Below are 23,523 nucleotides of genomic sequence, written 5' to 3'. Positions count from 1 at the left end.
GCCTGGTTCCCTGTAACTTGGCTTCTTGCAGTGAGGGAACCACCAGAAGGCCCTCGGAGCTGGACCTCAGTGTTCAGGTAGAACGATGGGGGTGGAGATGCTCCTTCAGATATACTGGACCGAGGCTGTTTAGGGCTTTAAAGGTGAGCTCCAACACTTTGAATTGTGCTCGGAAACGTACTGGGAGCCAATGTAGGTCTTTCAAGACCGGTGTTATATGGTCTTGGCGGCCGCTCCCAGTCACCAGTCTAGCTGCCGCATTCTGGGTTAGTTGTAGTTGCCGGGTCACCTTCAAAGGTAGCCCCACATAGAGCACATGGCAGTAGTCCAAGTGGGAGATAACTAGAGCATGCACCCTCTGGCGAGGCAGTCTGCGGGCAGGGAGGGTCTCAGCCTACGTACCAGATGGAGCTGATAAACAGCTGCCCTGGACACAGGGCACAATAGGAAACAAAAACTCAAGAAAACGGTGAGCATAAAATGGGGGGAGAAAAGGGGACTTCACCTCCCCTCAGCATGGCCCAAAGTCAGGAATACTGGGAGCTGAAACGGAGCAACATCTGGAGGGCCAGAGGTTAGCCATTTCTGCTTCAGAGACTGTCCTGCACAGGAGGGTCGAGTATTCACCGGCAGAAGCTTTACACAGGAAATGCAAGCATTTTATAGCAATCAAACCAAACCTAAAATGGGGGAAGGCTTTCATGCCTCCACACCCCGTCTTGCAACTTACTTCACAGCGTTGTCCAGGAGAATGTCCACCCGGGCCACTTCATCCTCCTTCTGCTTCACGCTCTCCGCCACGCCCTCCAGTTGCTTCTTCCGCTGCGCAATGCGCTCCGACTTCTCCAGCTCCTCGTCGATCAGCTGCTTGAGATCCTCCAGGGAGATCCCTAGCTCCTCCAACACCTCTCGCTGCAGCTCCATCTCTGGGGACTCTGCCATCATGGCAGAAGCTGAGGTTGTTCAAAAGAAGGAAGGGTTCAAACACTGGGCACCCAAAACATTGTTCAGCCCTTCCCCTCCTCTTTAGGAGTTATGTGTGCCTTCCTTACATTGTTCCCAGGAGCATTCAATTTAAAACACTGCCAACCATCTGAAGAGGAAAGCACGTATGTTTATATTTAATAAACTCATATAGGTTGCTTCTCAAGCAAATGGTGCTTGATGAAGGCGTTTATGAACTATAAACCAGCCATACACAATGAAACCAAGCCAAATGGAATCCCATCAACTTATTTCGAACGGTATGTAAAGCCATCAGGGGACGCGGGTGGCGCTGTGGAGCCTAGAGCTTTCCGATCAGAAGGTCGGTGGTTCGAATCCCCGCAATGGGGTAAGCTCCCGTTGCTCTGTCCCAGCTCCTGCCAACCTAGCAGTTCGAAAACACGTCAGAGTACAAGTAGATAAATAGGTACCGCTCCAGCGGGAAGGTAAACGGCGTTTCCGTGTGCTGCTCTGGTTCACCAGAAGTGGCTTAGTCCTGCTGGCCACATGACCCGGAAGCTGTACGCCGGCTCCCTCGGCCAGTAGAGCGAGATGAACGCCACAACCCCAGAGTCATCCGCAACTGGACCTAATGGTCAGGGGTCCCTTTACTATGTAAAGCCATCACAAACCAAATAACTGTAACTCAACCTGCTGGCATCGCACTATGTGCAGCTTCTCTGTGTGTATGTTGTATCTCCTCTCCTGACCCAGTCAGGCAGTGAGAAGGTCAGAGAGCCAGGCTGCTGGACCAGGCCAAAACCCCATCAAGTCCAGCTTCCTATTCTCACTACGCGGCCAACTTAATTCCTCTGGGAACCCAGCAAGCAGAGCCTAAGGACAAGAACACTCTCCCCACTTGCAATTCCCAACCACCGGTATTACGATACGATACGATATCTTTATTGTCATTGTCCCTTGCGGAACAATGAAAATGAAAAACTACATAAAACTACATAAAAACTACATAAAATATTCAAAACCCCCTAAAAACTCTAAAACCCCATTTTAAAATACACTATACTACAGAGACCCTTATGCTGTGTTTAGAACCAGAATTGCATTAACGTAGAAACTGTTTTTCAGGCGGCTACTCCTGGCTTTTATTACCCTATACCTTCTTCCAGAAGGCAGAAGCTGAAAGAGATCATTTCCGGGGGGCGTACTATCATGTGCTATCTCTGCCGCTTTCAGAAGCATACTGCCTCCGACGATGGAGTGAGAACGCAGTCACTGTAGCTAGTAGCTACGGATAACCTTATTCGGCATGAATTTGTCCCGTTCACTTTTCAAGCCGTCCAAGCTGGCAGTCATCACTACTCGTGTGCTTCTTCGCAGTTGGGGAACAAAAAAAGGAAATTCTTTCCATAGAATTCTCCATTGTCTGTTTAACGTAACTTGAATTTATTTATTTATTTATTTATTTATACCTGAAGGAGCGTCTCCACCCCCATTGTTCAGCTCGGACGCTGAGGTCCAGCTCTGAGGGCCTTTTGGCGGTTCCCTTGCTGCAGGAAGCCAACTTACAGGGGACCAGGCAGAGGGCCTTCTCGGTGGTGGCACCCGCCCTGTGGAACGCTCTCCCACCAGATGTCAAGGAAATAAACAACTACCTGACTTTTCTAAAAGTCATCTGAAGGCAGCCCTCTTTAGGGAAGCTTTTAATGTTTAATAGATTATTGTATTTTAATATTTTGTTGGAAGCCTCCCAGAGTGGCTGGAGAAACCCAGCCAGATGGGAAGGGTAATAATAATAAATTATTATTACAGTGGTACCACGGGTTAAGTACGTAATTCGTTCCGGAGGTCTGTTCTTAACCTGAAACAGTTCTTAACCTGAAGCACCACTTTAGCTAATGGGGTCTACCGCTGCCGCCGTGCCGCCAGAGCACAATTTCTGTTCTCATCCTGAAGCAAAGTTCTTAACCCGAGGTACTATTTCTGGGTTAGCGGAGTCCGTAACCTGAAGTGTATGTAACCTGAAGCGTATGTAACCCGAGGTACCACTGTATTATTATTATTATTATTATTATTATTACCTCCCGTGGAAGCAAATTCTATAGTTTCTCTTTGTGAAAAAGTCCTTTCTTTTCACAGGAGATAATAATTCCCACCAACCTGGAGGAATTTTAAAAAAGGGGACTGGACAAATTCGTGGAGGAAGAGAAGTCTATCGATGGCTACTAGCCATGACGCCTGTGCTCTACCACCAGTTGGAGGCAGCAATGCTTCTGAATACGATTTGCGGGAAACCACTGAAGAGGAAACGGGCTTGCTGGTTTCCCGCAGGCATCTGGTTGGCCACTGTGAGAACAGGATGCTGGACTAGGTGGGTCAATGGCCTTCTTATGTTCTTAAAGAACTGAAGCTTAAAACCAAAAAACATTTTAAACAATTACCTACATAAAACGCTTATCCCGGAAAAGATTAACGACATTAATAGACCCATGTATCCCTCAAACACGGAGGGACACAGGTGGCACTATGGGTTAAACCACAGAGCCTAGAACTTGCCGATCACAAGGTCGGCGGTTCGAATCCCCGCGATGGGGTGAGCTCCCATTGCTTGGTCCCCGCTCCTGCCAACCTAACAGTCGAAAGCACGTCAAAGTGCAAGTAGATAAATAGGTACCGCTCCGGCGGGAAGGTAAACGGCGTTTCCGTGCGCTGCTCTGGTTCGCCAGAAGCGGCTTAGGCCACATGACCCGGAAGCTGTACACCGGCTCCCTCGGCCAATAAAGCGAGATGAGCACTGCAACCCCAGAGTCGGCCACGACTGGACCTAATGGTCAGGGGTCCCTTTAGCTTTACCTATCCCTCAAACACGCCCCCCTGTTCTCTTTAGGGGATCACATCCCTTTGGAACAGCTCACACACTTGTCCCTCCACTAAGGGATCCAAGTATTGTCCACATTCAGGCTCCATGTCTCTTCCAGCTAGTCACATTCGGATGCAGGAAGCTTTCCTACCTGGGAGGTTCCTCTGCTCTAAGAGTAACAAAATTAAAAGACACGAAATTAAAAGTCACAAAATTAAAAGATGCCTGCTTCTTGGGAGAAACCAATGACAAACCTAGACAGCATGCTAAAAAGCAGAGACACCACCTTGCTGACAAAGGTCCATATGGTTTTCCCAGTAGTGATATATGGAAGTGAGAGCTGGACCATAAAGAAGGCTGATCGCCGAAGAATTGATGCTTTTGAATTCCGGTGCTGGAGGAGACTCTTGAGAGTCCCATGGACTGCAAGAAGATCAAACCTCTCCATTCGGAAGGAAATCAGCCCTGAGTGCTCACTGGAAGGACAGATCCTGAAGCTGAGGCTCCAATATTTTGGCCACCTCCTGAGAAGAGAAGACTCCCTGGAAAAGACTCTGATGTTGGGAAAGATGGAAGGTGCAAGGAGAAGGGGACAACAGAGGACAAGATGGTGGGACAGTGTTCGCGAAGCTACGAACATGAGTTTGACCAAACTGCGGGAGGCAGTGGAAGACAGGAGGGCCTGGCGTGCTCTGGTCCAGGGGGTCACGAAGAGTCGGACACGACTAAACAACAACAAGAAGAGTAATGGTCCCCTGAGATGGCCCTTTCCTCCCTCACCCCCAATTCCATCTACTCTTACCCCACCCCCCACATGCCACTTAGCCCTAAACAGATTCAACCACCTTGCCCCAGCAATACTTCCTCTAAGAAAGATGCACCCCTATTCAACCCCTCTCTCATTCAGCCTCCCTCTTTCGCACACAAACACCCCGGTATCCATGCCTCCAAAAGAGACACCCACTCCCACCCAGTGGTCCGCCATCCCTTCTCAAATCCAGCCTCTCTCTCAACCCCTTTGGTTTTGATGGCATGCCAATGTCTTTCCACAACAACCTGCACGTCTAATGGAAGCCCCCCCCCCAAGTCAAGCCCTCTCCACAATTTGTAGCAACCCCAAACCCCCAATTTCAGTCTTCCCCACTCACCTTTGAAGGCATGTCCCAGTCTCACCATTCACGACCCCCACCCCCAAATTCACCCCCAATCTGCAGCACCCACCCCAAATGCAGCCCCCCGTCCACCTTTGAAGGCCTGCACCAGTCTTAACATTCAGGGCCCCCCCAATTCACCCCTTCCTACTGATTCCCCCCATAATAAAGTCCCTCCCCTCCCCTGACAGACAGGCCCCTCCCACCTTTGCAGCCCCCCACCCCCAAGTTCAGTCTGCCCCACTCACTTTTGAAGGCATGCCCCAGTCTCACCATTCAAGACCCCCACCCCCAAATTCACCCCCCCAATCTGCAGCACCCACCCCAAATCTAGCCCCCCGCCCACCTTTTAAGGCCTGCACCAGTCTTAACATTCAGCCCCCCCCAATTCTGCTCCCCCCATTCAGCCCCTTCCTACTCACCTCCCCCAATAATAAAGTCCCTCCCCTTGCCTAACAGACAGGCCCCTCCCCCTTTGTAGCCCCCCTTCCCAAAGCTCCAGCCCCCCCACCCCATACCTACCTCTCCCCTCCCCCCCTGAGGGGCCAAAGAAAAGGGGGGGAATTATTTTCCTTGGAACCGGGCACTTTAGGAAGGACCGGAAGCCCGGTCAACGTGCTTCCGGGGGCGGGGCCACATCGCATATCCCGAGGCTATTTCTTTTAGGCCACACCCACCGAGCGGCCGGCCGGCAGCTGTGCGCATGCGTGGCTGGAAGGCGGTTGCCGGGAGGAGATCGCGAGGAAGCGGCCGGGAAGCTTCTCACGACTACGCATGCGCCTCAGGAAAGAGGCCCATCCCGCCGCTGTGTGGTGTGGGCTTAGTGCGCATGCGCGGAGCAGCAATAGCACTTGCATAGGGAGGAAGGCGGCTTCGGATGCTCAATTGGGAAGCAGGAGGCGGAAATGCGCATGCGCCATAGGGGTTGCATGTCCTTTTTTCTTTTAAAGGGCCAGTGGCCTATTTTTCCCACTTCAACTCTTAACTGGGATTTGTGCAACTTTTATTTAAAAAATAAAAACCATCGACACAATTCCGTTATGATGATGATGATTTAAGCGCCCCACCCTCCTTTTCTCCAGGTATCTCAAGATGCAAAAAATGAACAGGAAAACATAAATCACTCCAGAGTCAAGAAGTGTGACTTTTTAGGTAGGAATTTAATTTTATATTAACATAATCAGGTGGGTGAGGTAGATATAAATATACATGCGAGCAGTTTCACACAAAGAGGGAAGCTGTAAATCTGCGGGTGAAGGGTGGTATACAAATTGAATGAATGAATGAATGAAAACCCTTCCTGACCAGCAATCAAAATAATAATTTTCTTCCAAGAGAACCAATGCATGTCCACTGAAGCTCTCCATTCATTCTGCTGCACTTTTCGCAGCATGAAAGTACATGTTGCACAAAAGTGGCGGTTGGAGGATGGAGGGCAGCTAACAGATTGAGGTTGAATCCTGACAAGACAGAAGTACTGTCTTGGGGAGACAGTGGGCGGGCTGGTGTGGGGGACTCCCTGGTCCTGAATGGGGTGACTGTGCCCCTGAAGGACCAGGTGCGCAGCCTGGGAGTCATTTTGGACTCACAGCTGTCCATGGAGGCGCAGGTCAGTTCTGTGTCCAGGGCAGCTGTCTCCCAGCTCCATCTGGTACGCAGAATGAGACCCTCCCTGCCCGCAGACTGTCTTGCCAGAGTGGTGCATGCTCTAGTTATCTCCCGTTTGGACTACTGCCATGCTCTCTATGTGGGGCTACCTTTGAAGGTGACCCGGAAACTACAACTAATCCAGAATGCGGCAGCTAGACTGGTGACTGGGAGCGGTCACCGAAACCACATAACATCGGTCTTGAAAGACCTACACTGGCTCCCAGTACGTTTCCGAGCAGTGGCGTAGCGTGGGTTGTCAGCACCCGGGGCAAGGCATGTAATTTGCGCCCCCTAACCCATGGATTTGCGCCCCTAACCCTAACCCCCAGATGTTGCGCCCGGTGCGGCCGGCCCCCCCTGCACCCCCCACACTACGCCACTGTTTCCGAGCACAATTCAAAGTGTTGTTGTTGACCTTTAAAGCCCTAAACGGCCTCGGTCCAATATACCTGAAGGAGCGTCTCCTCCCCCATCGTTCAGCCTGGACACTGAGGTCCAGCACCAAGGGCCTTCTGATGGTTCCCTCATTGCAAGAAGCAAAGCTACAGGGAACCAGGCAGAGGGCCTTCTTGGTGGTGGCACCCACCCTGCGGAAGGCCCTCCCACCAGATGTCAAAGAGATAAACAACTACCTGACATTCAGAAGACATCTGAAGGCAGCCCTGTTTAGGGAAGCTTTTAATGTTTAATAGGTTATTGTATTTTAGTGTTTTGTTGGAAGCCATCCAGAGTGGCTGGGGGGACCCAGCCAGATGGGCGGGGTATAAATAAATTATTATTGTTATTATTATTATTAAGTGAGGGTTTTTCTCCCCCACCTCGCTCCCCCTTTGACATGAAAGGAAGAAAAACCAGCCAGTATAGCCTAACCTCCTGAGCAGCTTTTCTTACAGCACAAGCTGACGCAAGTTTACTCCAAAGGAAACAAACATCGTTTCACTTTCCAAGGGTCGTGGGAACTGCCGTGAGGGGCTGCCTTGGATAACATCAGGGCACTTTTACAGCACAGTGTCGGAGGCCTTGAACTCTGCGCTCGGCATGGATTTGTATCTCAGCCTTCAACCTGGCGCCCTCGAGGTGTTTTGTACTACAGCTCCCATCAGCCCACATAGATAGCATGGCTGTTTTGAACCTCAACTCCCAGGAAACAGGGCTGTGCTGATGGCTTGCTATAAGGCAGCATTCCGTGTTCCCATGAAATCAGCCCTTTATTCAGAATCATGAGGACTGGAAGCTTCATTTATATTTCAGGATGAGCACTTGCTTGGCAAGCAGAAGGTCCCAAAGAATCTAGGAATGTAGATAGACTGCCTCTGGACCTGGAGGTTCCCCCGAAGAACATAAGAAGAGCTGGATCTTGTTCTCATATTGGCCAACCAGATGCCTGTGGAAAACTCACAAACAGGACCCGAGCATAACAGCACCCTCTCCCCTTTAGTTTCCAGCAACTGGGACTTGTGGCTCATAGCCATTGATAACCTTATCATTCATGAATTTGCCCAGTCTCACCAGGTTGGCAAAGGCTGCCATATACTCTCACCACCATCCTCAAAAGGACCAAAACCGTTTCCAAACATTTCAACAAGACTTTAAAGTGGAAATCTTCCTCCTAGGCTGTGTGCATATCAGAACTATTTTTCAACTGTTTATACGTTTAGAATAGTTTTTTAATAGTTTTACACACACAACGGCTTTTAATTGTTTTCATATCCATGAAAGTGGAACTGTTTTATTCCCTCCAGGTTCCTGGAGGACAGTCCTGGAGTGGCTCTCTCTCTCTTACAAGTAGGTTTTACAATTGTACAATGGTACCTTACGAACTTAATTCATTCCTTAGGTCCATTCTTAACCCGAAACCTTTCTTAACCTGAGGTACTAGTTTAGCTAATGGCTGCCGCTGCTGCACAATTTCTGTTCTCATCCTGGGGCAAAGTTCTCAACGTGAGGTACTACTTCTGGGTTAGCGGAGTCTGTAACCCAAAGTATTTGTAAGCCGAACTGTTTGTAACCCAAGGTACCACTATACAATGGTACCTCGGGTTAAATACACTTCAGGTTACATACGCTTCAGGTCACAGACTCCACTAACCCAGAAATATTACTTTGGTTCAGGATGAGAACAGAAATCACGCGGCGGCAGCAGGAGGCCCATTTAGCTAAAGTGGTCTTCAGGTTAAGAACAGTTTCAGGTTAAGTACGGACCTCCGGAACGAATTAAGTACTAAACCCGAGGTACCACTGTATTTGATTGCAACCCATGCTGGGAATCTGTCCAGGAACCAAATCAGCCAGAGGGCAGATCCACACTGTACATTTAAAGTACACTCAATGCACATTTTTTTAAAAAACCATGAATTCCTCCAAAGGATCCTGGGAACTATAGTTTGTTCAGGGGGCTAGAAATTGTAGCTCTGCGAGGAGGAGGAATGGCAGTTTCCTATAATTATTTGGGAAAGTTGTGCTTTAAATGTCTGGCGTGGATCTGACGTCAGACAATGCATGTTGTCCTGAGCTTTCCATTGCTTCTTGGAACAGAGGAGAACTACTATGATAATCATGGAGTTGGAAGGAATCCAGATGGTCCAGTCCAGTGGAGCAAGCAAGAGGAAGGATCAATACTGTTGAGTGTCTGCTTTCCATCCACCTTTATTTTCCACCTTGTCTCTCCCCATCATGGGCGCTACTGCCTGCTGATGGACGCTGTCAGTCAAGCTGCTCCTCCTCCCAAGTCGAGGTGGGGATGGCGGTGTAGGGGTCCACGATGAGCTTTGCACAGCGCACCATCATGAGCATCAGGAAGAAGCACATGAGCGAGAGGAAGCCAATGCAGATGCCCTTGTCCACATCCACGAAGGTCTCTGGCGTGGGATTCTCCATGGGGCCGGCGGGGCAGCTTGCTTCTCACCAGCCGGGCGAAAGCATGTTTGCTCACCTGTGGGGAGAGAGAGGCAGGATGGTGTGGGGCCATCTGGGTTCAGACCCCTAGCCGTACATTTGGGGGGGGGGGGTCATAGAATTGTAGAGTTCCAACCCCTTGCAATGCAGGAATCTTTTGCTAAGTGTGGGGCTCAAACCCATGACCCTGAAATTAAGAGTCTCTACCCACTGAGTTAGGGACGCGGGTGGCGCTGTGGTCTAAACCACAGAGCCGATTGGGCTTGCCGATCGGATGGTCGGCGGTTCGAATCCCCGCAAGGGGTGAGCTCCCGTTGCTCGGTCCCTGCTCCTGCCAACCGAGCAGTTTGAAAGCACGTCAAAGTGCAAGTAGATAAATAGGTACCGTTCCAGCGGGAAGGTAAATGGCGTTTCCATGCGCAGCTCTGGTTCGCCAGAAGCGGCTTGGTCATGCTGGCCACATGACCCGGAAGCTGTACGCCGGCTCCCTCGGCCAATAAAGCGAGATGAGCGCCGCAACCCCAGAGTCGTCCGCAACTGGACCTAACGGTCAGGGGTCCCTTTACCTTTACATACCGACTGAGCTATCATATTTCAGGCATGTGGGACACCCAGCCATCCAGATGGTGCTGAACTACAACTCCCATCAGCCCTCGGAAGCCAGAAGACAGGGAAGATGGGATATGTAGTTCAGCAACATGTGAAATGCCAAGTGACACCCCCAGAACCCCTTCACTTGTTATATTTAGAATCTTAGAACAGAAGGGTTCAAAGGAACACCAGAGGCCGTTTTGTCCAACCATTTGGCCACCCAAACTCTGTTTAAAAACCTCCCACGGCCAGTACTGAAAAGGCCCTGGCTCTGGTTGAGGCCAGCCTAACCTCCTGTGGCCCGGGATCTCCAAGATGTTTTTGTTTGAAGACTGTAAGGTCCCCTGTGGGACATACCAGGAGAGGTGGTCCTGTAGGTACGAGGGTCCTAGGCTGTATAGGGCTTAAAGGTTAAAACCAGCACCTTAAACCTGACCCTGTACTCCAACGGGAGCCAGTGCAGCTGGTATAGCACCGGGTGAATGTGATCCCGCGGCGAGGACCCCGTAAGGAGTCTCGCTGCAGCATTCTGCACCCACTGGAGTTTCTGGGTCAGTCTCAAGGGCAGCCCCACATAGAGCGAGTTACAATAATCAAGTCTGGAGGTGACCGTTGTGTGGATCACAGTAGCTAGGTTAAACAAAAGACACTGCAGATGCAGGGGAGACAAAGAAATGGTACGAAGTCAACCGGATTTGGCTCCTACCGTACGTTTGGAATCTGACGACACAGAGACGTCCCTTGTAAGTTGGCAAGAGATCTGCTGGTTATTCTTCTCAGCTGGTCTTAACCACTGGGCAGCTCCAGCTCCCCTCTGCTGTAGCCCAAAGGTATCATGAATACTTCATCAAGTTGGGGTAGCATCATGTTTCAAACGCTCCCGGTAATGAGAGCGACATGATCCCTCACCCATTAAATTGTACCCTCAGTCACTCAGCCAGCATATCTTTCCATGTGGGGTTTCTTTGCCTATCGGTACCTTGGTTCTCAAACTTAATCCGTTCCGGAAGTCTGTTCCAAAACCAAGGTGTGCTTACCCATAGAGAGTAATGCAAAATGGATTAATCCGTTCCAGACTTTTAAAAACAACACCCAAAACAGCAATTTAACATGAATTTTACCATCTAGCGGGAGCATTGATCCATAAAAGGAAAGCAATAAACAATGTACTGCCAATCAGTCAATCAATCAGCAGCTGAACTGGGTTCCACACAGTCACAAAAATCAAAACAAAAAGAGCCGCAAAAACAGAAACACAAAATAAATAGCAAAAACAGACAGGTCTCAGCGTAACACTCAAAACGGAAGCGTGGCACTCAAAACGGATTATGTTCGGCTTCCCAAAAAAAGTTTGCAAACCAGAACGCTTACTTCCAGGTTTGCAGTGTTTGGGTTCGAAGTTGTTGGAGTAGCAAGGCGTTTGAGAACCAAGGGATACCACTGTATGGGTGGAGGGGACAGCTGAGGAACAGGCCAGGTTCCTGCCCCACCTCCCTGCTTGAGGGTCCTGCATTGCAGGGGGTTGGGCTAAATCATCATCATCATCATCATTTTATTTATTATTTATACCCCGCCCATCTGCTTGAGTCTCCCCAGCCACTCTGGGCGGCTTCCAATCAAGTGTTAAAAACAATACAGCATCAAATATCAAAAACTTACCTAAACAGGGCTGCCTTCAGATGTCTTTTAAAGAGAAGATAGTTGCTTATTTCCTTCACATCTGAAGGGCGGGCGTTCCACAGGGCGGGCACCACTACCAAGAAGGCCCTCTGTCTGGTTCCCTGTAACCTCACTTCTCGTAATGAGGGAAACTTGGCGCTGGATCTCAGTGTCCAGGCTGAACGATGGGGGTGGAGACGCTCCTTCAGGTACACTGGGCCGAGGCCGTTTAGGGCTTTAAAGGTCAGCACCAACACTTCGAACTGTGCTTGGAAACATACTGGGAGCCAATGCAGATCTCTCAGGACCGGTGTTATGTGGTCTCGGCGGCCGCTCCCAGTCACCAGTCTAGCTGCCGCATTCTGGATTAATTGCAGTTTCCGGGTCACCTTCAAAGGTAGCCCCACGTAGAGCACATTGCAGTAGTCCAAACGGGAGATAACCAGAGCATGCACCACTCTGGCAAGGCAGTCTACGGGCAGGGAGGGTCTCATCCTGGGTACCAGATGGAGCTGATAAACAGCTGTCCTGGACACAGAATTAACCTGTGCCTCCATGGACAGCTGTGAGTCCAGAATGACTCCCAGGCTGCACACCTGGTCCTTCAGGGGCACAGTTACCCCATTCAGGACCAGGGAGTCCTCTACACCTGCCCGCCTCCTGTCCCCCAAGAACAGTACTTCTGTCTTGTCAGGATTCAACCTCAATCTGTTAGCCACCATCCATCCTCCAACCGCCTCCAGACACTCACACAGGACCTTCACTGCCTTCACTGGTTCTGATTTGAAAGAGAGGCAGAGCTGGGTATCATCTGCATACTGATGGACACCCAGCGCAAACCCCCTGATGATCTCTCCCAGCGGCTGCATGTAGATGTTGAAAAGCATTAAAAATACATTAAAATGACCCTTGGATTCCCATCCAACTCTACCGTTCTATGATTCTGTCACCATCATGAGGAGCCAGGCACAACCTTGAAGGTGAAGGTGTCCTTAAGATCAAGGGTGGAGAATCTTTTTTTGCAGGGCGAAGGCAGCATCCTCCTCTGACCAGCAACTTTCTGGGTGGAGCAAAGGGTGTGTATACAAAAGGCTACCTTAGCGTCACATGAAAGTCACAGGTTTCTCTCCGCTCAGGTGCGGAAGAAGCATTGCCACACTTCAAGCACACATTCTGGACAGGCCAAAAGTACTCTAGGAGGGTGCAGAGCCTGTGGCATCTGAATATAGACTGCATTTTTAATCAAGACTTATATTGGCTTATATCTTGATCAGGTTCCTAAATTAAATGGGCTTAGATTTTCAAAGGTTTCATGCCAGGCAGAAAAAAAACCTTGGCAAGAGGTTTTCTCCTAAGACAAGAGGGCCCCATTGATGGGAAATTACATATGCTGCCCCAAGGCTGAAAAAACACTATTAAGAATGGGTAAATAGTAAAATAATACCAATGTGCCTCCCAGTAAAATGAGCCATATCTTCTTCCTAAGGTTGAAAGGCCAAGAGCAAATGGTTTTGAAAAACAACTGGCTGGAGAAGGGGGGGAGTGTAAACAGGGGAAGAGACTTTTTCTTCACTTTTTATTTTGAGGCTGTAAACTGTTCCTTCCTTTTACTTTGAGGAGATTTATCCTTCTAAAAAGCTATATATGATAATGTATGAAATATATTAGCTTAAATATATTGGCTTAAATGTAATTATGCAAAGGATTTAAGAAATGCTAGATTCATAGAGTCATATTGCAATAGGAGACCAGAGGGGCAAATGAGCCTAGCCCCCCCTTGCCAGACAGGAGACGCCATCGAACACTTCTGATATATAGTTGTCAGGCATTTGTTTAAAAGACCCTCAAATGAAGGAGATCTTTCAATGTTGATGTGAACTCAAGATCCTTGACATCTGTTGAACATAAAAATGTAAGATTAAACATTTGTTTTAGAAGGCAATAGGGCAAGAGGTGAGCTGGTAATTAAGATTCCATGTAAGATATATTATTACTTATATGTCAAATATATAGCTCTTTGTCTCCCTTATAAGGATAGGAGGATATGGGTGTATCTTTTTGTGATTAGTTATAGCAATCAGCCAATAGGAAATCCAACCAGGCTGATTGAACAGAGGCAGCCCCAGGAGGAGCAAAGGGGGCTGGATTAAGGGAATATAAGTGCTGGCCATAATGGCAGGAGGCAGGCCAGAGCTTGGTAACCATATACCACTGAGCCTCTCATTTATTTGTCTGACAAATAAATTATTATTTTAATTTCTCTGTTGCTGCGTTGAATATTTCATTCCAGCTAAGCGTTAACCACAAGCAGGGTGCTACATTTTATGGTGCCTGCGACTCGGATAAGTGGTCTGCTGGAACGCAGCCCCTTCGCCCTATTGGACAGGGTACAAGAGAGAGGATCTCTAAACTGCTTCCCAGCGCGCACTGGTAAATTTTTCCAGGGGGAACGCAGAAGTCTCGTCTGTCTGATACCCTGCCCACTGACGGCGACGGACCGGGGGGGACCAGAGAAATAAACAGGCAACCAGCTAAGGGTAAGTGCACTAAGGGGTTTTGGCCCTCCAATTAATTGGGAGGAAGAGAAGTCCTGATCAAACTTCTGCGTCTCAGTAAAGGGGAACTGAGTACGCTAGGTGGCTGGGTACATCAGATGGTGATCTGGTGTAGGGCAAAGGGAAGATTGGGAGGTAGAGTGTGGTTGAAGTATCTAGTGCATTGCATGTGTGAGAAAGTACAATGTGTAGCTGACCTAAGTGTGGAGTGAGTACTACTTCGTTTCCCAGTAAGGCGTGTGTGTGAGTGACTGAGTGGATACTTCACAGGGCCATACAATGGGAGTTGGGGGTTCAAAGGGGGAAATACACCTCTTGAATGTATGTTAAATAATTTTAAGAAAGCCTTCTCAGGGGCATATGGAGTCAAAATGACGCCAGAGCGCTTGAGAACGTTATGTGAATTAGGGTAGCCAAAACAAAGTACTGGATGGCCATCCCAGGGAACCTTTGATATAAATTTAGTAAGCAAACTTTGGTCTAACATCACCAAAGAAACTGGAGGGTGCCCAGAACAATTTTCATATATAGATTCCTGGCTGAGCACATTAAAAAAAAAAAAAAAAAATCCTCCATGGATAAGGGAATGCAAAGTCCAACGATGCAAATTATTGGCTGTAAAAGCCGAAGCTAGGAAAGGAATCTTGCCAAATAAACTTAAACCCATTTTTGAGGGACCAGAGGAAGAGGTGCTTCCACCTCCACCCTATGCTCCACAACGAAGGGAGTCTAATCCAAACACTCCACCAGTTGTAACCCCAAGGCAAGAAACTGGAATGAATAATGGGAGTGGAGTCACAGAGCTTGATTCCTTGATAGATTATGATAAATATCTTCAGGAGGCATTGGAGTCCTATAATGAAGCCCAAGCAGAAGTGGTTATTCCACCTGTGAGTCCCAGTAGAACTCCATCTACAGTCTCTTTTAGTGGAACAACTGATTGCCTACCCCAAACCCCTGTACATCCAAGTCCTAGAGAATTATTACAGAAGTTACAGGGAGACCTTAATCGGTCAGCAAGCAATACAGCCAGGCGTATAAAGCTGCTAAAAGAACGCCTTGGGACAAATACCATCCCCTATGATTTGAGGCCCCTAGAGCAAAGTGAAGAAAAAGGTCACGTAGTAGCCCCTCTTAGAAGAGTATTTGATGCACTTGAGGAGCCTGTGCTGGTTAATGGGCAACCTGGACCACGGCCACCTCGAACTTCGACCCTGCAATGTATTCCATTCACAACTACAGATCTGATGAATTGGAAAACACCCCATCTTTCGCAGAAAAACCTCAGGCTATGATGGACTTGGTGACCTCAATAGTAATAGTCCTATTTGGACAGATTGTCGCCAGCTCCTGAATACTCTTTTCACCACTGAGGAAAGGAGAGACATAATTGAAAAGGCACAGATATATTTGCGTGAGCAGGCCAGAGTGGGAAATATTTATAATATTGACCATCATCTCCAGGACAACTTTCCCTTGGAAGATCCTAATTGGGATCCAAACAATGCAATTCACCTGGCCAGGCTTACTACCTACCGCCAGACACTTGTGCAAGGCATCTGCAGGGCATGCCAGAAGCCCACTAATATGTCTAAAGCAGGGGTGTCAAACTCAAATTCATCGGGGGGCCGCATCAACAGTTTGGTCACCCTCAAAGGGTCGGTTGTATCTGTAGGACTATGTGTCCACTCTTTATTTGTATGGTGCATGTATGGGGACATATTTATACTACTGCTGGCATTATATCACTCCGTTTCTCCTCTCTTCTACAATGGGAATAACCATGGCCTACCTCCTAGGATTGTTGTGAGATCACATTAAGTGTGTGCAGTCGGGTACTGCTGCTGCAAGGCTGAAAACAAGAAACCAGCTCCCTAAAATACAAGCTGGCAATAGCCCATTATGTGGGTCAGAGGCGGCTCTGGTGCAAGTTCAGCTTTTCTGCGGAGCTCAGAGAGGCATTTGCCACCCTAACCCACCACGCTCCGTTGGCCCCAGTGTCTGTTGCGTGTGCCCCCGGGGGGGGGGGATGATTGCCACGAGGCTTCCGGCAGGTGCTTCACCCAGGAGGGAGAGGGCCCAGCCTGCCTCCATCTCTTACGGCCCTGCACCCCAGGGACCAGGCCGGGCTGTGCCAAGCCTGCAAAGGAAAAGCACAGGCTGCTTTAATATCCCCATGTGCTTGCTGACCCATAACACTGTTTCGTGTTCGGTGCGCACCCACAAAAAGACTTAAGTTGTCACCTTTTGAGCTCCTGTATGGGAGGCCGCCCTCCTTTGTTCAGGATATTCCAACTGACCTCAAACAAATAGGAGACCATGTGACACAGGGACAAGTGCAATCTCTCCCGTGTTTTTGTCTCTCTCCCGTGTTTGTTTGTTTTTTTTTCTTAACAGGTGGGCCCTCAAGCACACGCCGTGCAGCATTGCCAAGCCGATTCATCAGCTCCAGACTGGCATAGCATATGGGTGAAAGAGTGGAAACGTGATCCACTTGCACCTAAGTGGCGTGGACCTTACACCGTCCTGCTCTCTATTCTAACAGCGGTGAAGGTAGCTGAGGTGACCCCCTGGATTCATCACTCTCGTTTAAAGAAGTCTGAAGGCAGTTGGACATGCAAAGGTGACCCCTCTAATCCTTTAAAACTGACTCTCTCCAAAAACCCCTGTATCTAGCCCTACCGGGAGCGGGTTAGGTCACGGGCAACATTTGACGACCGGCCTGCTGCAGCCACAACCTGGAAGCTGGCTGACCTGCGCACGCCTGAAGCTTGAGGAGCGTCTAAACCAGCAATTGTGAACGGGAAGATTCTCTTATACAATTGATTGACTGCCCCCTTGTGGAACAATTATAAGTGATATTACACATTGGGGATCCTTGGGATATATGTTTTGGTCTTGGTGGTTCCCCATTTCTGTCACTGGGGGAATTATATTGGGACTAATAATTATTTGCTATCACAATAAGGTAATCTTTTGTGGAAGGAATGCATATGCTAGACATCAACATGATTTTATTATTAATCCTGATCCCTTGGGAAGGGGAAGGGTCCATGAATCTGACCAAATTTGCTAAATATGGATTCCGCCATGACCACAATATGTGGGTAGGCTTAGCTGAGATGATAGCCAATGTTGCAAATAGGACTAATTGCCTTGTTTGCTCTCTTGGGCCAGATGATTCAGAGGGAGGTATGCCCTTATTACCAATACCATTAAGTGCCATTGGTATGGTAAGCGAAATGCCACACCAAACAGAAGTACAGAATTTCCCCGGTTGGAACTCAACTAAACCAATACGAGTTATACCTGTGCAAGGGGAAATCTGTGTGCATAAATCATCAGATGCAGCTGACCCTACCATGATAGGCTCTTCTCATTGCCACTATACTTGGGATTATATTAAGAATAGTCAAACCTGGGCAAACGGTACTACGTATCGAACTCGGAATACCTTGCCCTGTGCACCTCCTTTTATTTATGCATGGAAAGTGGTGTGGAACATAACTGTGACAGAAAAAGGCAATCTAACATACTGCACTGTGAACTCTCTACCTCTTTTGATATTTTCGCCTTCTGTACTCCAAGTACCAAAAACCTCAGACCCGATGGTTGTGGTGGATATGTGGAGAATGGGCATACAAGAAACTCCCTTCCAAATGGAGTGGGACTTGTTTCCTGGGATGGGTATTACCACCAATGTGGATTATGCCCACTAGTTCAGCTAAGCGAACACGAAGGAATGCTGATATTTCTCGTATAGCAGGAGGAAGTACCCAAAGTTGGAGCGGTACTGATGATTGGCCGCCAGAGCGCATTATAGCCTATTATGATCCTGCCTCCTGGAATCCTGGTGAGCTCATACAAGGGGCACGGGATCCTATTTATAAACTAAACAGAATAATTCGATTGCAAGCAGTAGTGGAACTTGTAACCAATGCAACGGCCCAGAGTTTGAGACTTATTGCACAACAGTTGGATGAAAGTAGAGCCGCCATTATGCAGCTGAAAATGGGAATGGATTATGTACTTGCCAGGCAGGGAGGCCTATGTGGAGTCTTGAACTTGACAGGGAATGCCTGTTGCTTTAACATTTCTGATAATGGTGAGGCAATCCGTGTGTTGGCTACAAAGATGGAGAATATAGCACATGTCCAAGTATAAACATGGGAAGGATGGGATATGGGATGGCTCACCAATTGGTTACCTAATGTTGCGGGACTCAAAGGGATATTATTGTCTTGCTTGTTTTTCTTGACGGTAGTAATAATGGTTTTATGTATGGTGCCATGTATCATCTCATGTTTTAGAAGTACAATTAGCAAGATGATTTCGAATGAAACTCTACCTCATATCATGGCCCTATACAGAGCTTTACCTCAGGAATATGATGATCAAGCTATCAAGGACGCTTGGTAAGCAAGGTCCTTGAGCTTGAAAGGGGGGAATGTGGCATCTGAATATAGACTGCATTTTTAATCAAGACTTATATTGGCTTATATCTTGATCAGGTTCCTAAATTAAATGGGCTTAGATTTTCAAAGGTTTCATGCCAGGCAGAAAAAAAACCTTGGCAAGAGGTTTTCTCCTAAGACAAGAGGGCCCCATTGATGGGAAATTACATATGCTGCCCCAAGGCTGAAAAAACACTATTAAGAATGGGTAAATAGTAAAATAATACCAATGTGCCTCCCAGTAAAATGAGCCATATCTTCTTCCTAAGGTTGAAAGGCCAAGAGCAAATGGTTTTGAAAAACAACTGGCTGGAGAAGGGGGGGAGTGTAAACAGGGGAAGAGACTTTTTCTTCACTTTTTATTTTGAGGCTGTAAACTGTTCCTTCCTTTTACTTTGAGGAGATTTATCCTTCTAAAAAGCTATATATGATAATGTATGAAATATATTAGCTTAAATATATTGGCTTAAATGTAATTATGCAAAGGATTTAAGAAATGCTAGATTCATAGAGTCATATTGCAATAGGAGACCAGAGGGGCAAATGAGCCTAGCCCCCCCTTGCCAGACAGGAGACGCCATCGAACACTTCTGATATATAGTTGTCAGGCATTTGTTTAAAAGACCCTCAAATGAAGGAGATCTTTCAATGTTGATGTGAACTCAAGATCCTTGACATCTGTTGAACATAAAAATGTAAGATTAAACATTTGTTTTAGAAGGCAATAGGGCAAGAGGTGAGCTGGTAATTAAGATTCCATGTAAGATATATTATTACTTATATGTCAAATATATAGCTCTTTGTCTCCCTTATAAGGATAGGAGGATATGGGTGTATCTTTTTGTGATTAGTTATAGCAATCAGCCAATAGGAAATCCAACCAGGCTGATTGAACAGAGGCAGCCCCAGGAGGAGCAAAGGGGGCTGGATTAAGGGAATATAAGTGCTGGCCATAATGGCAGGAGGCAGGCCAGAGCTTGGTAACCATATACCACTGAGCCTCTCATTTATTTGTCTGACAAATAAATTATTATTTTAATTTCTCTGTTGCTGCGTTGAATATTTCATTCCAGCTAAGCGTTAACCACAAGCAGGGTGCTACAAGCCAAAAAGGGGTTTGGCCTGGAAAGAATTTCAGAACAGAGAAAGCCCAGCCTTGAAGTTCCAGTTCCCTGAGTCAAATGACATAGCCTCTAAACATGTGCACAGTGCATTCGCAGCAGGACTGAGGACTTGCTGATGCAACCAAGACTCAGAGGGTTGTTATTCTAATCACGCTGCCTTGAGATAACTACTCCTTTGAGGTTGGCTCAGATGACATGCTTGTTCCTGTGTACCAGAACTCACTGCAATGAAAAGGACTGGTAGGAGCAGGACAGATCAGAATGGAACCTCTGTGTGATTTCATCTACATTTCATCCAAGCCTAGTGCCTACAGGTTAGGGACACGGGTGGCGCTGTAGGTTAAACCACAGAGCCTAGGACTTGCCGATCAGAAGGTTGGCAGTTCGAATCCCTGGAATGGGGTGAGCTCCCGTTGCTCGGTCCCTGCTCCTGCCCACCTAGCAGTTCGAAAGCACGTCAAAGTGCAAGTAGATAAATAGGTACCGCTCCAGCAGGAAGGTAAACGGCGTTTCCGTGAGCTGCTCTGGTTTGCCAGAAGTGGCTTAGTCATGCTGGCCACATGACCCAGAAGCTGTACGCCGGCTCCCTCGGCCAATAAAGCGAGATGAGCGCGCAACCCGAGTTGGTCACGACTGGACCTAATGGTCAGGGGTCCCTTTACCTTTTACAATGGTACCTCGGGTTAAGTACTTAATTCGTTCTGGAGGTCCGTTCTTAACCTGAAGCACCACTTTAGCTAATGGGGCCTCCTGCTGCTGCCGCGCCGCCCGATTTCTGTTCTCATCCTGAAGCAAAATTCTTAACCTGAAGCACTATTTCTGGGTTAGCGGAGTCTGTAACTTGAAGCATCTGTAACCTGAGGTACCACTATACAATACTAAGATTGCAAGTCTCCTGGAAAGAGGGCCCCCCCAATATGTACAGTAGTTACAGAGAAAAATAAGCAACTTTCTCTGTGTTAAATACTACTATTTAATAGTAACAACTTTGGAATAATACTTATTACATATTGCAATGAATGAATGAATGAAACACACCCATGACGTCACACCTGGAACCCCGACCTTTTTACAAAATTATATTAAAAGCCAAGCTGAAAGCATCGTCCCCACCCCTCCTTTTAATTTTTCTTTTCTTTTTTTAAAATAATATTTATTGCTTTAATTTTTCTATTAAAACCAGCCCTGCCGATGGTATCACACCCAAAAAAAACCCTTTCCCGCTGAGGCTACGTCACTCTGTGAGGTCACCCGAGATTCCCTCCCGCCCCGCCCCTTTAATCTACGTCACTTTGACGTCACCGCATTCCCCTTCCCGACAATGCGCCGCGCGGGGAGCCCCTCGGAACCAGCCTTTTATTTTCCCCAAGCACCGCCCCCATCTATAAGCCCCGCCCTTCTCTGACCCCGCCCCGTCAGCTGCCTTCGCGGGAGGAGAGAGAGAGGCGAGGCCACGCCCCCAAGGGAGGCCGCGCGCCAATGGGCGAGCCCTCTCTCCCCGCCTCCTCGGCCACGCCCCCTCGCGGGGCTCGCCCGGAGCTGGAGCCGCCGCCATCTTGGAATTGACGCTTGGCGAGAGGGGAGAACTGAGGCAGGGCCGGAGGGGCGGGGGGGGGAGAGCGGCCTCCCTCTCCTCCTGTCGCCATGGCAACAGCCGCTGCTAACCAGGGTGAGTGGGGGGGGGAGGCAGAGGCCTGGGCGTCGGGTTGGTGGGGGGGGGAGAGCGGGAGGGGGCTCACGGTTAGGGGTTGGGGGGCTGGAGTGACTTTGGGGGGAGGGTCTGACTGGAGGGGGGAGGGGGAGCTGTGGGGAGGGGGGCAGCATGAGGTAGGTGGGGGAGGGCTTGGAGTGGCAGGAGGGGAGGAGGGATGGAAGGGGTTAATGAGGGGCTCAGGGGGAGAGGGGTTTTTTGGGGGGGAAGGGAATGGGGGGGAGTGAGTTATGAGTTGGAGGTCTTAGTGGGAGAGGGTTTGAGGGGGATTTGGGGAGGGGAGGGTGAGACTGGGGGTGGGAGTGGAAAGGGGAAGTAATATAGTAGTAGTAGTAGTAATAATAATAATAATTTATTATTTGTACCCCGCCCATCTGGCTGGGTCCCCCCCAGCCACTCTGGGCGGCTTCCAACAAAACACTAAAACACAATACCCTATTAAACATTAAAAGCTTCTCTAAACAGGGCTGCTGCCTTCAGTACAGGGTAAGGGTAACCTGTGGGGCTCAGAGATACAGATTTGGGGGCTTAGACTTGCAGTTGGGGAGAATGGAGAGTTCTAGGATGAGCGTGTCTGTGAGCAGGTAGGGGTTATAGATTTGGGACGACTGTAGGTGAATTGTGGGGAGTGGGGGGCTACATGGAAGCATGAGATATGGGGGGAGGATCAGACTTAGAGGTTTGGGGTAGTTGAAGCAAATCTGGGGGCCACCCCTGCAGAGGGGAGTTTCTTTGGGATGGCGGAGTGTGTGGCTTGACTGGGGGTGTGGCCAAAGGGTTCTTAATAGCATGGGGAGCATAGGGTTAGAAGTGGGGCAGGGGCTTGGAATGATGGGAAAAGTACAGTACAGGTAAGAGTGATGAGGATATTGTGGCAGTTGTGGGGTGAAAGGGGAATGGAGTGGCCCAGGGCTTGGAGTGATGTAAATGAGCTGGATAATAGGGTTCCCCTGATATAACACATTCATTGTGAAATCAGCTTTTGGGGATGACAACCCTTTTTTTGCTTACCTGGGTACCCCTTTGGAAAAGGTTTAGTTGGAGTTAGGATTTGAGGGGGGGTGGAGTCTTGGCTTGGGGAGGGGGCACTGCCAATGGAAATGACCCTTTTCTTTATTAAGGGATTAATAGCCGGCCTTTCTCTAAAAATGAAAAGAAAAATATTGACTGATTAAATACACAACACAAGAAAATGTGATGAAATTTAAGGTTACATTAGGATCAAACAAATAGAAAAACGCACCCTTGGCGGCATGATTTGGGGATGTGGGCGGATCACAAGGGTGACTGGGCCGCAGTGCGATTTCTGGAATGCAAGAGCAGGGACATTTAGGGAGACACAGGAAGGCGACCTATAGATTCATGCACAGTCAGGGTGGGGGGAGCTCTGCAAGCCAAGAAATGGCTTGGTTTAACCATTAATGATGGTGCGTTTTCTCCTGTTAGGGGTGCAAAGTGGAGCAGGGCACGTAGAAGTGAGGGGAGGAAGTTGGGATTAATTGGCACAAAATCTCAATGTAGTGCATATAAAACTACAGGTAGATTTTCCTTGAGTGTTTCTACTATATATTTCATCGACTCTGATATATTTAAATGCATGGGACATAAGCAGGGGGAGGCATGAATTGTGAGGTGTGGAGAAAATTGTCAATGGCTACTAGCCATGATTCCTGCCAACCTAGCAATTCGAAAGCACACCAAAAAAAAGTGCAAGTAGATAAATAGGTACCGCTCCGGCGGGAAGGTAAACGGCGTTTCCGTGCGCTGCTCTGGTTCGCCAGAAGCAGCTTGGTCATGCTGGCCACATGACCCGGAAGCTGTACGCCGGCTCCCTCGGCCCATAAAGCGAGATGAGCGCCGCAACCCCAGAGTCGGCCACGACTGGACCTAATGGTCAGGGGTCCCTTTACCTTTACTAGCCATGATGGCTT

General features: G+C 48.5%; 2 protein-coding genes and 1 long non-coding RNA gene across 8 annotated transcripts in view; 2 read left to right on the top strand and 1 right to left on the bottom strand.

Moving 5' to 3' along the window:
- SETDB1 (SET domain bifurcated histone lysine methyltransferase 1) overlaps positions 1–5,590 on the bottom strand; it is a 40,370-nt gene extending 34,780 nt beyond the window's left edge. For 3 of the 4 annotated variants that reach the window (XM_081891325.1, XM_081891328.1, XM_081891327.1), the window contains exons 1-2: positions 5,476–5,590; positions 731–953 (exon numbers count right to left, since the gene is read on the bottom strand). In XM_081891325.1, coding sequence (XP_081747451.1) covers positions 731–945 — 215 coding nt within the window. In that variant the 5' untranslated portion in view covers positions 946–953; positions 5,476–5,590. Of the gene's footprint in view, positions 1–730; positions 954–5,471 lie in introns of all 4 variants that reach the window. The other variant, XM_081891326.1, reaches the window with a different exon arrangement.
- Positions 5,591–5,866: 276 nt separating this feature from the next.
- On the top strand, positions 5,867–7,821 carry LOC309359175. The gene is made up of 2 exons (XR_014163762.1): positions 5,867–6,105; positions 7,497–7,821. It is a non-coding gene; the product is annotated as an uncharacterized lncRNA (long non-coding RNA).
- Positions 7,822–21,392: 13,571 nt separating this feature from the next.
- The window catches only part of ARNT (aryl hydrocarbon receptor nuclear translocator), a 44,117-nt gene continuing 41,986 nt past the window's right edge, over positions 21,393–23,523 (top strand). For 2 of the 3 annotated variants that reach the window (XM_081891444.1, XM_081891442.1), the window contains exon 1: positions 21,394–21,550. In XM_081891444.1, the coding sequence (XP_081747570.1) occupies positions 21,526–21,550 (25 nt within the window). In that variant the 5' untranslated portion in view covers positions 21,394–21,525. Of the gene's footprint in view, positions 21,551–23,523 lie in introns of all 3 variants that reach the window. The other variant, XM_081891443.1, reaches the window with a different exon arrangement.

This window comes from Podarcis melisellensis (genome assembly GCF_964234715.1).
Source record: "Podarcis melisellensis genome assembly, chromosome: 16".
NCBI lineage: Eukaryota > Metazoa > Chordata > Lepidosauria > Squamata > Lacertidae > Podarcis > Podarcis melisellensis.
The sequence above is the reverse complement of the archived record's forward strand: the minus strand, read 5'-3'. Positions and strand labels throughout refer to the sequence as shown.